The following is a 13,235-nucleotide window of genomic DNA, read 5'->3' as shown; positions in this document are numbered from 1 at the left end:
TTAGAGAATACCGACTGGGGTCAAAATGGAGGTAGTTGAAGTCCTCTTTGAATCTCAGTGGTTTACAGCAACCAAGGTTTATTTCTCACTAATGTAACATGGACTGGGAAGGGACTATGATCTGTGCTTCATGTATCCTCATCACTCTGGGATCCATCAAGGGGCTTTCATGAGTAAATACAGAATTTATTTATGATTAATTTGTATCATAGCATTTGCTTCAAGGAAACTTTTAATATTTTTAAATTTTTCGGGTCTTTTACAGATGCTCTGTCCATTAGTAGGTACTACTCAGAACCTGACTTACGGTAGATATCCAGTGAAGACTTGTTGAATGAACAACAGCCCATTCTCTCTCTCTCTCTCTTTTTCTCTCTTTCTGGTTTTTCTAACCACTCAGGACCACAGTCCAGAAAAGTTTTAAAGCAGATAGTTTACCTCAGTTATTTCAGAGACAGAATTCTAGTGACTAAAAATGTGTGTAAAGGGGTGGCTGGGTGTCTCAGTCAGTTGACTGTTCGACCCTTGATTTCAGCTCAGGTCATGATCCCGGGGTCCTGGGATTGAGCCCACGTTGGGCTCCACGCTGAACATGGAGCCTGCTTCAGATTCTCTCTCCCTCTGCCCCTCTCCCACGGTCTCTGTCTCTCAAATAAATTAAAAATAAATAAAAATGTGTATAAAGAGCTGCAACCTTTACTCAGCGTTTCACTCATGTAGAGTTTCTGTGGAGTGCTGTGCGTCCTGGGTCTGCCAGCTCCAGTCATGACCTCCGCAGGCCAGGGGCCTCTGCTCAGTTCTGCCTTGCAAAAGGAAGAGTTTCCTGGTAGAGATGCTGGGGAGCAGGACATCAAACCAGGAAGTGGTGAAGCAACTGCAACAAAGTGGTTCCTGTCCTGTCTTTCTCTAACCCTCTGAATCTGGAAGACAAACTTGTGCTTGTGAGCCTTGCCCACCAGAGTTTGTGGAAGCCTAGGAGAAAGGTCCTTCTCCAATCTTTCCCAAATACGTCTCTACTTCAAAGAAACCTTATATGATGGGACAACAGCAAAAGAAGAGCCAATTGCTTCACTTTGTTTCCCTCTTCCTCCCAATGCCTCCTCTCCCTGTGAGGAACCTGGTAAACTTGCTTCCTTCTTAGCTGTTGTTCTGTCAGTCAGTTGCATCTTATTATCAACAGGGTTTACTATGGGGGAGGGTTTTCCAAACTGCAGATTTTCAAGTGGGTCCTGAAACTAAGCATTAGGAGAAATACAACAGAATAACAAGTGTTAAAGCGTTTATAATAAACGTAAGTATTGTTTTGTTTACACATACAAACGTACATACATACCATGATCCTATAAATGTATTTCTTACTGTGAATCACAATCAAAAAAAGCTTGAAAAGCCATTATAATGGAGTTTATTCTACCAAGTGAGAGGGAGCAAACGAGGAGACCTGTGGTTCACACACTCTGTTGTATCTACTCAGCCTTTTATTACAGCTCTTTAATACTTAAGCTTTATTTTGTAAAATGGGGTATTGGTGGTGTTGCCCTGGGGGAATCGCTACATGTTCCAAGCAAATGATTTAGAAAAAAATCTGTGTGTCAGGGGGCTTTAACGAACATTCATTTTAGGGGAGAATACAAGATTTTCTAGGCTTCAAAAGAGTTGACTTTTTTTTTTAACGTTTTACTTATTTTTGAGACAGGGAGAGACAGAGCATGAATAGGGGAGGGTCAGAGAGAGAGACACAGAATCCGAAACAGGCTCCAGGCTCGGAGCTGTCAGCACAGAGCCTGACTCGGGGCTCGAACTCACGGACCACGAGATCATGACCTGAGCCGAAGTCGGCCGCCTAACCAGCTGAGCCACCCACGTGCCCCTGACTTTTCTTATTCTTAAAATTCATGAGCCTTTGAACGTTTTTTTCCAGTTAATGTTTAAACTTTCACTTATGTATTTAAGTTTTTGAGTAGGTGATAGGAGCTTGTGCTGAATTGAATACTGTCTCCCTCACATTTGTGTGCACTTGGTAATCTGTGAATGTGGGCTTATTTAGCAGATGTAATCAAATCAAGATAAAGTCATACTGGATTAAGGTGGGCCCTAAATCTAATGACTGGTGTCCTTCTAAGAAGAGAGACACAAGATACACATACATAGGACTTGTTACTGATAGACTACAATATGAATGGGAATTAGGCACTGCATAAAATGATTTTGGATTCATGGCAGAAAACTCAAAAGATAGAGGAACTTGGGTTGCTCAGTTGGTTAAGCGTTCAACTTTTGACTTCAGCCCAGGTCATGATCTCAGTGTTGTGAGTTAAAGCCAAGTTGCCCCCCAATGTGGGGCTAGAACTCATGAACCAGGAGATCATAACCTGAGCCGAAGTTGGACGCTCAACGGACTGAGCCACCCAGGTGCCCCCCAAATCAGTTTTAGCTGTGCTAAGCCGGTATTTATCTTGCCTTAAAGATCTTGTCCTGAAACTTCTTATTACATATCCTATCTCAAGAATTTTTAAAGTATATACTTTCTTAGTTAATAAGAATGTATAATTTTTAAAATTTTTAAACATTTTACTTATTTTTTTATAGAGACAGAGCACAAGTGGGGGAGGAGCAGAGAGAGAAGGAGACACAGAGTCCGAAGCAGGCTCCGGGCTCCGAGCTGTCCGCACAGAGCCCGACGCGGGGCTCAGACTCACAGACTGTGAGATCGTGACCCGAGCTGAAGTCGGACGCTCAACCGACTGAGCCACCCAGGCGCCTCAAGAGTGTATAATTTAAAAAATTTTTTTAGAAAGAGTGTAATTATCCTAATAGAAGTTAACTTATTTTCTGCACTGTTTTTAGAAAATAACCTCTGACCTTTAATATGGAATTTAATCAGTATCTGCCATTTTCAACAGGTATGTCAGGAATTTGATTAATGTTTGAAATCTGATGTAGCTTTCACTTCTCAGAGACAGGAATGTGAGATACAGAGCAAGATCCCAAATAAACAAAAATTACTTGTCGTTTTCTGAGGCATCTATTTAAATCAGTTAACCTGAGAGCTCCTTTCTAACATGAAACCCATGTTAACTAAATAACATGAATAAATGTGTAGCCCCTATGTACTTTTAAGTGAATGAATTAGGGTAGAATATTGCAGAAATTAAGGCGAAGTGAAGGTTTCTGAGTGGTGAGCTCAAGAAGTAAGAAGCTAGGCTCTTGGATAGGAAATCGTTTCTCCTGCTGGCAGGCAGGGCCAGTCTCCTGGGTGTTTGCTCTGTGCACACAAAAAGCATGATCCATAAAAGAGAAAAGTGAAAATTGGACTTCATTAAAGTTAGAAGCTTCTGCTCTTCAAAAGATTATTAAGGAAAAGTAAAGACAAGCTATAGACGGGGAGAAAATATTTACAGGTCAAATCTATCTGATACAAGATTTATATCCATAATACATAAAGATGACTAAACTCATAATAAAAAACCAAACACAATAAAAAATGGATAAAAGATGTGAACAGATATGTCACCAAATATAAGCATACAACAGGATTCTTAGCATCATTAGTCATGAGACACCATTACCAACTTATTAGAGTCCCTAAAAATTAAAAAGATTAACCAGACCAGGTGTTGGAAGAGGATGGAGAAGAACTGGAGCTGTCAACACGGCTGGTGAGAGTGTGAAACTGGATACCTACTTTGGAAAACAGCTTGACAATTTCTTAAAAAGTTGACTATACTCCTACCTGCTATATGCTGCAGCCATTCTACTCCTAGGAAAGCATTCAACAGAAATGGAGCATGTGTTCACAGGCCTGTATATTAGTCTTTTTGATATATTTTACTGTTCATAAAAGCTTTATTCCTATAAGCCCCAAACTGGAAACAACCAAAATGTCCACCAAAGGTGAATGGATAAACCAATTGTGGTAGAATTATACTCAGCAGTAAAACGAAGTGAACTAGTGATACATGCAGCAATGTGGATGAATCTCAAAATAATTGTGCTGCATGAGATAAGCTAGACCGACAGTATGTCAGGATTCCATTTACAGAGCATTCTAGAAAATGCACATTTATCTGTTGTGACAGGAAGCAGGTCAGTGTTTGATCCAGAGGAGACAGTGGGAGGAATTAGAGGCATAGAGAAACTTTGTGTGTGATGGATATGTTGATTATTTTGATTGTGGTAATGGTCACACAGGTGTACAAATGCCAGACCTCATCAATTTGCATATTTAGAATATGTGGTTTATGTCGAATATACCTCCATAAAAGTGTTTAAAAGCTGAGTGTATCATGATTCATGTTATATATACAACCAAAAGCCTTCAGGATATAGTCTTGCGTTACCTTTTTCTCAACAAAAATCAATTCATAGTCATAGCACAATCTAAATATGAACAGATTAAACAATGTCGACTTCAGTTTTCTTTTTTTCCAGTAGCACCGCAGCCTAAGGAAACAGTGTGAGTGTGCCTTTGCTTCAGGTCAAAGGACGCCGGGCACAAGAACAGAGAGAGCTTTTAACTTCACTCACTAGAGGGTGACCTCATCTGAGCACGTCCTGGTCAGCATGCCAACCTCCACCCCCTCCTAAAAAGGTGGTAAACGCAAGCAACTTTCTTGGGCGTGTGAAAGGACAAACCGGGGACAATAATTCTGCCAGCTCCGAGCCCGAAATTCGACAGCCGACTATACGGCAGATCTTACTGTAGGGAGAGTCATGAGCCCGAATTAAGTTGAAAGAAAAGAAAAAGGAAGGGAAAGGAAGAAAAGAAAAGAAAAAGAAAGAGAAGAGAAAAAACAGAAAAGAAAAAAAAAGAGAGACAAAGAATAGGCAACGGCTCCGGTCCAAAGTCCCAACTCTGCCTGGTCACGTGCCCGCGCCCCCAACTTTCTGGTCCGATGCGGCTCCCAGGCCCTGTACTTTTGGTTCCGCCCGCCGGCTGTCGGCTACTACCCCGGCGCATTTCCGGCCGTGGTGGGACAGTCTGCGGAAAGTAGGGCACTTCGCGGTAAGGTCTCCCCGGGCGCGCCGTTAGGGCCAGTAGGGAGTGCGGTGTGCAGTTTCCCTTCTGTTAGGGTTGATAGGGTCGCGGGGAAGCCACCAGGTGTCGGCCTTCCGCTTGATGTGCAAGATCTGCCTTTAAGTTCCAAAGGCCCAGCCCCCACACTAAGAGCCCCTGGGAGGCTGCTCTCGGGCGTGGAGGGGTCGTTCGGACCCTCAGCGCGCTCGTTTGGACCCTCAGCGCGCTCGTTTCGTAACTGGGGACACGGGGCGCGGGGTGGGAGAGAACGCGGTGGCCTGTTTCGTCTTGAGCTGGGAGCGTTCTAACACCTTCCGCCTTTCCTCCCCGTCTAGCCCACCGACCATGCCCGCGGGCGTGTCCTGGGCCACCTACTTGAAAATGTTCGCCGCCAGCCTCCTGGCCATGTGCGCCGGGGCCGAAGTGGTGCACAGGTACTACCTGCCGGACCTGGTGAGTGCAGGAGGGGCTGTGGTCCTGGCTCCTGGACCACTCCATTCTCCTCCCAGCAACGCAGACCATCTTAAAACGAAACTAGAAGCACCTCTGCTTTGGACCTGAAGCCTTATGATGGCATTCCATTGCATTAAGAGCAATGCATGACCTGTTCTTAACAAGGCCTTACAGGGGTCTTAGCATGTCACCTGCCTACCACTGGCCTTAATCTGCCATTTACCTCTTGTTCCCACTGTTGCAGCCACACTGGCTTCTTTGCGGTTTCTCAAACTCATAAAGCCTGTCCCCATCTCAAGGCCATGCTTTTTCTCATCCCGGAATGCTTTCCTCCCAGATCTTGGGGTTGGTTTCCTACTTCAAAACGTCAGGTCTCTGCTCAAATATCTCCTCCAGCAATGAAGGTCCTTTGGACAGCTCCTAAAGGATTGCTTCTGTGCTATTATGTCTCTGTTCTTTGTTTCCAGAAAGGACTTGTCACAGTTTGCAAGTATTTTATTCCTTTGTCTATTGACTTGTTCTTTGTTTCCTCCACCAGAATGTAATCTCCATGAAGGGACTGGACCTGCGTCGTTCACCCTTGTATCTCAGTCACCTAGGAAAGAGCTTAGAATGTAGTAAATGCTCAATAAATATTTGATGATTGAAGAATGAGGGAATATAGGCATTCAAAAGAGGGAGAAACTTACATTAATTGTAATAAGCCTTCATTGAGTTAGAACTGGGAATTACAGGTGCTTTTGAAGACTTCTGGTCTGGTGGAGGTGGAGGCAAGGACGCACAGCGAAAGAATGACAAATGTGTGCTAGGTATTATGCTACAGGTGTGAATAGAGTGGTTTGGAGCACCGCATAGGGAACGGTCATTTCTGCCCGGACTCTGGACAGGTAACACAGAGAACCAACCATTTATGTTTAGTTTTAGTGAATTGACAACGATGGTTTTGGAGGTATTCTTGTTTTCAGAGGAGTAAACTGAGGTTCAGAAGAGTGAACATGATTTCCCAAGATCACATAGCTTACTGAGGATTTGAAGCCCAAGCTTTCTGTTTAGTGTTTCTCTTTTTGGATCCTGTTAATAAAGTAGTATAACACCCATGTAAAACATTCAGCTTGAATTCAGGCATGTATATGAGAATGTGCAAATCCCTCCTTCCCATTTACTAAAACCCCCTTTCCCCAGTCTGCTCCCCACACGTCTACCATTTTTTGATTAGTGTCTACTTGCAGACTTTTACTGTTGTTGAAATAAGCACACACACAGAATTTATATGTAAATAGGCATTCATATACACAATTCTCTGTAACTTGCTTGTTTCGGTTAAAATCTGTATGAATAGACACATGTTTATATCAATAGCCTTTTTTCTTTCTGACCATTGAATAGCATTTCCTTATATGGTTGTTCCATATATTATTTAATCAATCCCCTAGTGACATTTTGGTGGTACCTAGTTTTTGTACAAACAATGCTGACGTAGCTCTTTCTTACCACCATAGACTTCTCCTTTGAGTTCTGGGGATGCATCAAGGATACTTAGTGGAGACCAAAAGGTGTAAGAACCTTCCACAGAAATGCAATTGAGTCATTAATTCATGAGGAATTGACATCAGGCAGGCATCACAGAGGAAGGATTGCCTGTTATTTGACCCTGGGGAATTGACCAAAAATTGCCCTTTGATTCACTCTTCTCATTATAAGTGGGAGTATGCAAGGTTGCTGCTCGGACCTTGAGAAGAGGCAGCATGAAACCACAATCTCTAGAAGGACCATACTGAAGCGTCTCAGGCCACTTCATCCTGATTGGGTGATGACATCAGCAGTAGAGTACCTCTCTAGGGACTTGACAACGGCTAGGGCTGGCCAGCTACGTGTAGGATGCTGGATGCTTTACTAACATTTAAAGGATTTGTGTTCTTTACCTGCGTCTGTTGGTGCTGTTCTGGCAATGACTCACTGTTGTAACAACCTCTGGCCTTTGTAGGGGTCTTTCAGTCTTTACAGCTGGAAGGTCTGGGTGGAGCCCAGAGCAGAAGACACCTTGATGGCTGCCTAGAGCGGGTGCTCAGTACTGTCTTAAGCGAGCAGCATCAAGGATGCTTTTTCGAGTTGTGCAGCTCAGCTCCTCAGAATAGGAATGGAGGCAAGAATGCAAGGCGGACACTCTGTCCTGGGATACAAAGCGTGCTTTTGCTTGAGCTTTTCTTTGCAGTTTCATTTACTTTTGCATTACTTTTACTGGTTCCGTTTTCCTTAATTTATAATCTATTATCAAAACAATGGGTGGTCAAAAAAATGCAGTCTCAGGACTCATGTTAAAGTGTTCATTCTTGGTTGTCTCCAGACACAACCATATACACACAAACTGCTATTTAGAACCTCTGCTGACATTGTTTTTTTTAATTAAAAAAGAATTTTTTTTTAACGTTTATTCATTTTTTGAGAGAGAGAGAGAGAGAGAGCGAGCGAGCATGAGTAGGGAAGGGGCAGAGAGAGGGAGACAGAATCCTAAGCAGGCTCCAGGCTCTGAGCTGTCAGCACAGAGCCCGACGCAGGGCTCGAACCCATGAACTGCAAGATCATGACCTGAGCGGAAGTTGGATGCTCAACCAACTGAGCCACCCAGGCGCCCCAACATTGTTAAATTTTGATGTCAGTAAACTTTTTAGTCTTTTAAAAGTTATATACTATGTATATATATACATATATAATATATAAAAATCTATATTATATATATTACATATTTTGTAAAGAAAAGTGCTTTCTTTTAATAAAAGTTGAATTGTCATTTTAGTTTTGTAATGTATTGGCAACTGAAATTACTCCACACGTGTGCCTGTGTGTGTAAGTGGGTGGTTGTATATACTTTGTAGAAATTTGAAACCTGCTGTTACTGTACTTCATTATTTTTTAAGGTTTTTCTTTTAATTCCAGTTAACATGCAGTGTTATATTAGTTTCAGATATACAGTATAGTATATTATTATATTTTATAGGGCTTTGTGATTTCATATAATTTCCTTTTTGTCCTTTTTTTTGGTTTTTTTTATTTTAGAGAGAGAAAGCATGTGTGAGCGGGGGAGAGGAGCAGTGGGAATGAGGGAGGGAGAGAGGGAGAGAGAGAGAAAGAGGAAGAATCCCAGGCAGGCTCCATGATCAGTGTGGAGCTGGATACTGGGCTCCATCCCACAACCCTGGGATCATTACCTGAGCCAAAATCAAGAGTCGGACACTCAGCTGACTGAGCCACCCAGGGGCCCCCATATAATTTCCTTTCGTGACCTGGGGGAAAAAAGAGCCCTTCTAAGTTAATTCTTTTTCACAGTTTAATGAACAGGAAACAAACTATATTCTTTGCTTGTATTAAAGGCATTGGAATGTCAACATCCTAGGACTAGTTTAAGATAGGAAATTGTCAGACAAGTTACTCTAGCTTTTATTCCAGTTCTCATCACTGATTTTTGTGGAAAGTCATTTTCACTTCAAAATGAGAATTTTGCTGTGAAGCACGTCTCTTAGGTCCCTACGTCTCCTCTGACTATGACCCCGACCCCAAACCCCAAACCCCATATTCTTTCCTAAACTATTTTATTTCTTTAGGATTAATTAGTTGTTAGGAGACAGAGTAAAATGGACCAGATCACGGTGTTTGGACTTCAGGCATTGAAAGGCTATTTGAGATTTTTGATGTGATTTAAATTATACCAGAATAATCTCCCAGTTTTGTATAAAATAATTAGAGTAAAGATTTTATTTCTCTATAATCTTATGAGCTTATAAGGGTCCTGAGCAATGATTTATTCATGGAGCACAGTTTTTGCCTGCTTTTTATAACCTCATAGGGTTGTAAGAAATGAGATTACGATGTGGTCCCTTTCCTCAGGACCTTACAGTGGAAGCTGATAGCTGATAGAAAGAGACATGCCTCTGAATCATTCTGGACAGTTCCACTTGGATGTGCAGTGAGCATGTTCAAAACTGAGCTCCTGGCCTTCCTCCAACAGACCTGCCCTTGAAGTCTTGCCTATCACAGTGGATGGTGACTCCATTGTTCTCGTTGTTCAGGCCCAAACCTAGCAGTCCTCTTTAACGCCTGTCTCATACTGTGCATGACGGCAAATCCCATTGGCTTCACCTGAAGAATATATCCAGAATCTCACTGCTTTTCACCACCTCCTTTGCTGCCACTTAGTTCGAGCCACTGTCAGTCACCTCCCACCTCAGGGACTGTGTTAGCTCCCTGGTCTGGCTTCTGCCTTCCACCCCTGCTCCCCTCCAGTCTTTCCTCAGTAAAAGCCATTGTCCTCTTTTTACGCTTGGCTTGAGTCAGGTCATGTCACTCCTCTGCTCAGAACTCTCCACTGGTTTTGCATCTCTGCACCCACTTTTCCCCTCTGTCCTCGTCTCTTCCTAACTTCTAGTCGAATACTTAATGCCAGCTGTGCTGACCACCTTGATTTTCCTTGTGCGTAAAGGTACGTTCCTGCCATAGATCCTCTGCATTTGTGGTTCCTTCTGCCCGAAACACTCCTAGATGTCTGCATGGCCGCTTTCCTCACCCTCCTTCATGTCTTTGTTCGGAAGTCACCTTTTCAGACAAAATAAGCCCCTGGAAAGATGCTCGGCATCTTTAGCCATCAGGGAAATGCAGATGACAACCATAGTAAGGTACCCTTCATAACCACTATCATGGCTATAATTAAAAAAACCAGACTGGGGGCGCCTGGGTGGCTCAGTCGGTTGGGCGACCGACTTCGGCTCGGGTCATGATCTCACGGTCTGTGAGTTCGAGCCCCACATTGGGCTCTGTGCTGACAGCTCAGGGCCTGGAGCCTGTTTCAGATTGTGTCTCTCTCTCTGACCTTCCCCCATTCATGCTCTGTCTCTCTCTGTCTCTAAAATGAATAAACGTTAAAAAAATTTTTTTTAATAAAAAAAAAACAAAACCAGACTGCTCATGAGAAGTGTTGGTGAGCATGTAGAGTAAAGGGAACCCCCTTACAACAGTGCTGATAGAATGTAAAATGGTGCAGCTGCTTTGGAAAACAGTCTGGCATTTCCTGACCCAGTTCAACATAGAGTCATAGGACTTAGCAATTCCACATCTAGGTTTATACCCAAGAGAAATGAAAACATACGTTCACACAAAAACTTGTACACACAGATGTTCACAGAAGTATTATTCATAAGATAAAAAAGTGGGAACAATCCAAATGTCCATCATCTGGTGAATGGATAAGTAAAACGTGGTCTATCCTTTTAATGGAATATTATTCTGTCCTCAAAGGAAATGAAGTACAGATATATTTGACAGCATGGATCAGACCTTGAAAACATGCCAAGTGAAAGAAACTACTCACAAAAGACCACATGTTATATTATTCCATTTATGTGAAATGTCCAGAATAGGCAAATCTGTGGAGACAAAAAGATTAATGGTTGCCCAGGGCAGTGGCTTAGTGTGGGGCAGGATTGTGTGGAAATAGTAGTGACAGCTGATGGGCACAGGGTTTCTTTTTGGAGTGATGAAAAAGTTCTAGAATTTATTGTAGTGAGGGATGCACACCTTTGTGAATATACCAAAAGCCACTGAATTGGAATCGTATACTTTAAACAGGTGAATGGTATGGTATATGAATTATATCTCACTGTGTCACTAAAGCTGTCACGTCAAGCTTTTCCTGACCACTTTTCTTGAAGTCAGTTGTTTTTTTTTTTTCTCTTTATAATTTGCACATAATAGGCACTTACTGTTTTTGAATAAATCAGTTGATTTCTAATAACTGTTTTCTGTGCCAGGCACATGGTGGAGAGTAAGTGGTGTGGGAATGAGTTTCAAAATGTGGAAAGCTTTATTAAAATTGTGATCTGTCATTTAATGTTGATGGAAACTCCCTCTGTGAGTCCTGTAATACTGAAGACACAGGTTCTTATAATTAGGATTTATGACTGAGTGCACAGGGACTTTTTGTTCTACTTTTTGCGTTCTTTGATGCCTTTCAGGTCACAGTTAGTTACAGTCTAAGAAAGCACTGGCATCTGTGTTTTTTTGTTTTGTTTGATAGACAATACCTGAAATTCCACCAAAGCCTGGAGAACTCAAAACGGAGCTTTTGGGACTGAAAAAGAGACAACATGAACCTCAAGTTTCTCAGCAATAGAAACTTCAAAATACAACTCTGTCAAGAACTCCGTGAATATTTTAAGTATTAAACACATCTTTTTAAAGTCTGTTGAGTCAACTGCTTGTCTTTAAACACCTAATGCAGTGTGAACTGCAAGAGGAGGTGCTCAGGTGTTAGCTGATGCGTTGAGATTTTATTACAGATTGACCACTATTTCTTGAAAACTACCAAAATATGTATCATCAGCTTTTTGAATGTGAATAGATACTTAGTCTTGAATATTATGTGAGAAAGAATGTCTGCAGTGTTCCCTGCCCTTATAATTCTGGGTTATTTCTCTGAATAAGCTTGACTATCATGGCATAATGGGAATTCTGAATTAACTATAATAAAAGTGCCATTGACACTGAAAGCTTATGGTATGAAGTTAATATTTCTCCAAAACTGGAAAGTGCTACTAAACTGAATTAAGTTGAAATATTTAAAGTTTGAAGTTTTTTTTTTTTTTTTTAAGTTTATTTTTCAGAGAGAGAACGTGTGCACGTGCAATCGTGCAGTCGGGGTCCTCGAGGGGCAGGAGAGAGAGAATCCCAAGGCTCCGTGCTGTCAGCACAGACCCCAATGCAGGACTCGATTCCACAAACCAAGAGCTCATGACCTGAACATAAATCAAAAGTCAGATGCTTAAGTGACTCAGCCACCCAGGCGCTCCAAAGTTTGAAGTTCTTTAATTGTGTACTTGACAAAATTATGAAAGATGTCACTTGGACTGTCGCAAGTTCATTACCCCCAAATTTGAGAAACCATGTTACTATGTAATTATTCTTACAAAATAAATTTTAAAATAACTGAAAAGCTTAAATGAGCTTTGTAATTGGGTGAATTGTGTCCTCTTTCAAAAGATGTTGAAGTCTTAACCCCCAGTACCTGTGAAGGTGACCTTATTTGGAAATCGGGTCTTTGCAAATATAACCAAGTTAAGGTGGGGTCATCAGGGTGGGTCCTAATCCAACATGACTGGTGTCTTTACAAGAGAACACAGACACACTAGGAGAATGCCAGGTGACAACAGAGACCGGAGGGATGCAACTACGATCCCAGGAGCACCAAGGATGGCGGACCACCACCAGAAGCCAGGAAGAAGCAAGGAGGGATTCTAGCCAGAGTCTCAGCACGTGGCCTGGCTGACACCTGGAGTTTAAGACCTCTGGCCTCCGGAACTGTGAGGGAATCCATTTCCGTTGTTTTAAGCCACCCAGTTGGTGGTACTTTGTTACGGCAGCCCTAGGAAAGTAATATACATATTTCAAGTCTTCCTCTGAGTTTATAAAGGACAAAAGTAATTGATAAAGCAGTTGGCTCTCTAGGGCTATTTTTCCAAGGAAAGTTTTTCAGATTTTTTTTTTTCTTCACGTTTGTTTATTTTTGAGAGATTAAGCAAGTGGGGGAGGGGCAGAGAGAATCCCAAGCAGGCTCTGCCGGGTCAGCCCAGAGCCCAATGCAGGGCTTGAACTCACAAACTTGAGATCATGACCTGAGGTGAAACCAAGAGTCAGATGCTTAACTGACTGAGCATCCCAGTAAAGTGCTAATTCTAAGGATTCTAAGTGACTTTCACCAAAGTATGTATGTATTCCTGTT

At 42.2% G+C, this 13,235-nt stretch overlaps 1 protein-coding gene across 3 annotated transcripts; it reads left to right on the top strand.

Moving 5' to 3' along the window:
- The first annotated feature begins 4,788 nt into the window (after window positions 1-4,788).
- LOC124502106 (protein BRAWNIN) lies at window positions 4,789-12,240 on the top strand. 3 transcript variants are annotated; one of them, XM_047066577.1, is made up of 4 exons: window positions 4,789-5,005; window positions 5,353-5,470; window positions 11,535-11,671; window positions 12,109-12,240. In XM_047066577.1, exons 2-3 carry the CDS (start codon window positions 5,363-5,365, stop codon window positions 11,628-11,630), a joined length of 204 nt encoding a protein of 67 aa, XP_046922533.1. In that variant the 5' UTR covers window positions 4,789-5,005; window positions 5,353-5,362; the 3' UTR covers window positions 11,631-11,671; window positions 12,109-12,240. The 3 variants fall into 3 exon arrangements, with proteins under 3 accessions (XP_046922533.1, XP_046922532.1, XP_046922530.1); XM_047066574.1 differs by having other exon boundaries at window positions 4,794-5,005; window positions 11,535-11,675; XM_047066576.1 differs by lacking the exon at window positions 12,109-12,240 and having other exon boundaries at window positions 4,792-5,005; window positions 11,535-12,006.
- Window positions 12,241-13,235: the final 995 nt, after the last annotated feature.

This window comes from Lynx rufus, unplaced genomic scaffold (genome assembly GCF_022079265.1).
Source record: "Lynx rufus isolate CCGP_SWC_20201006 ecotype Redwood Valley unplaced genomic scaffold, mLynRuf1.p SCAF_7, whole genome shotgun sequence".
Classification (NCBI taxonomy): domain Eukaryota; kingdom Metazoa; phylum Chordata; class Mammalia; order Carnivora; family Felidae; genus Lynx; species Lynx rufus.
This window is presented reverse-complemented; position numbering and strand designations above follow the sequence as displayed.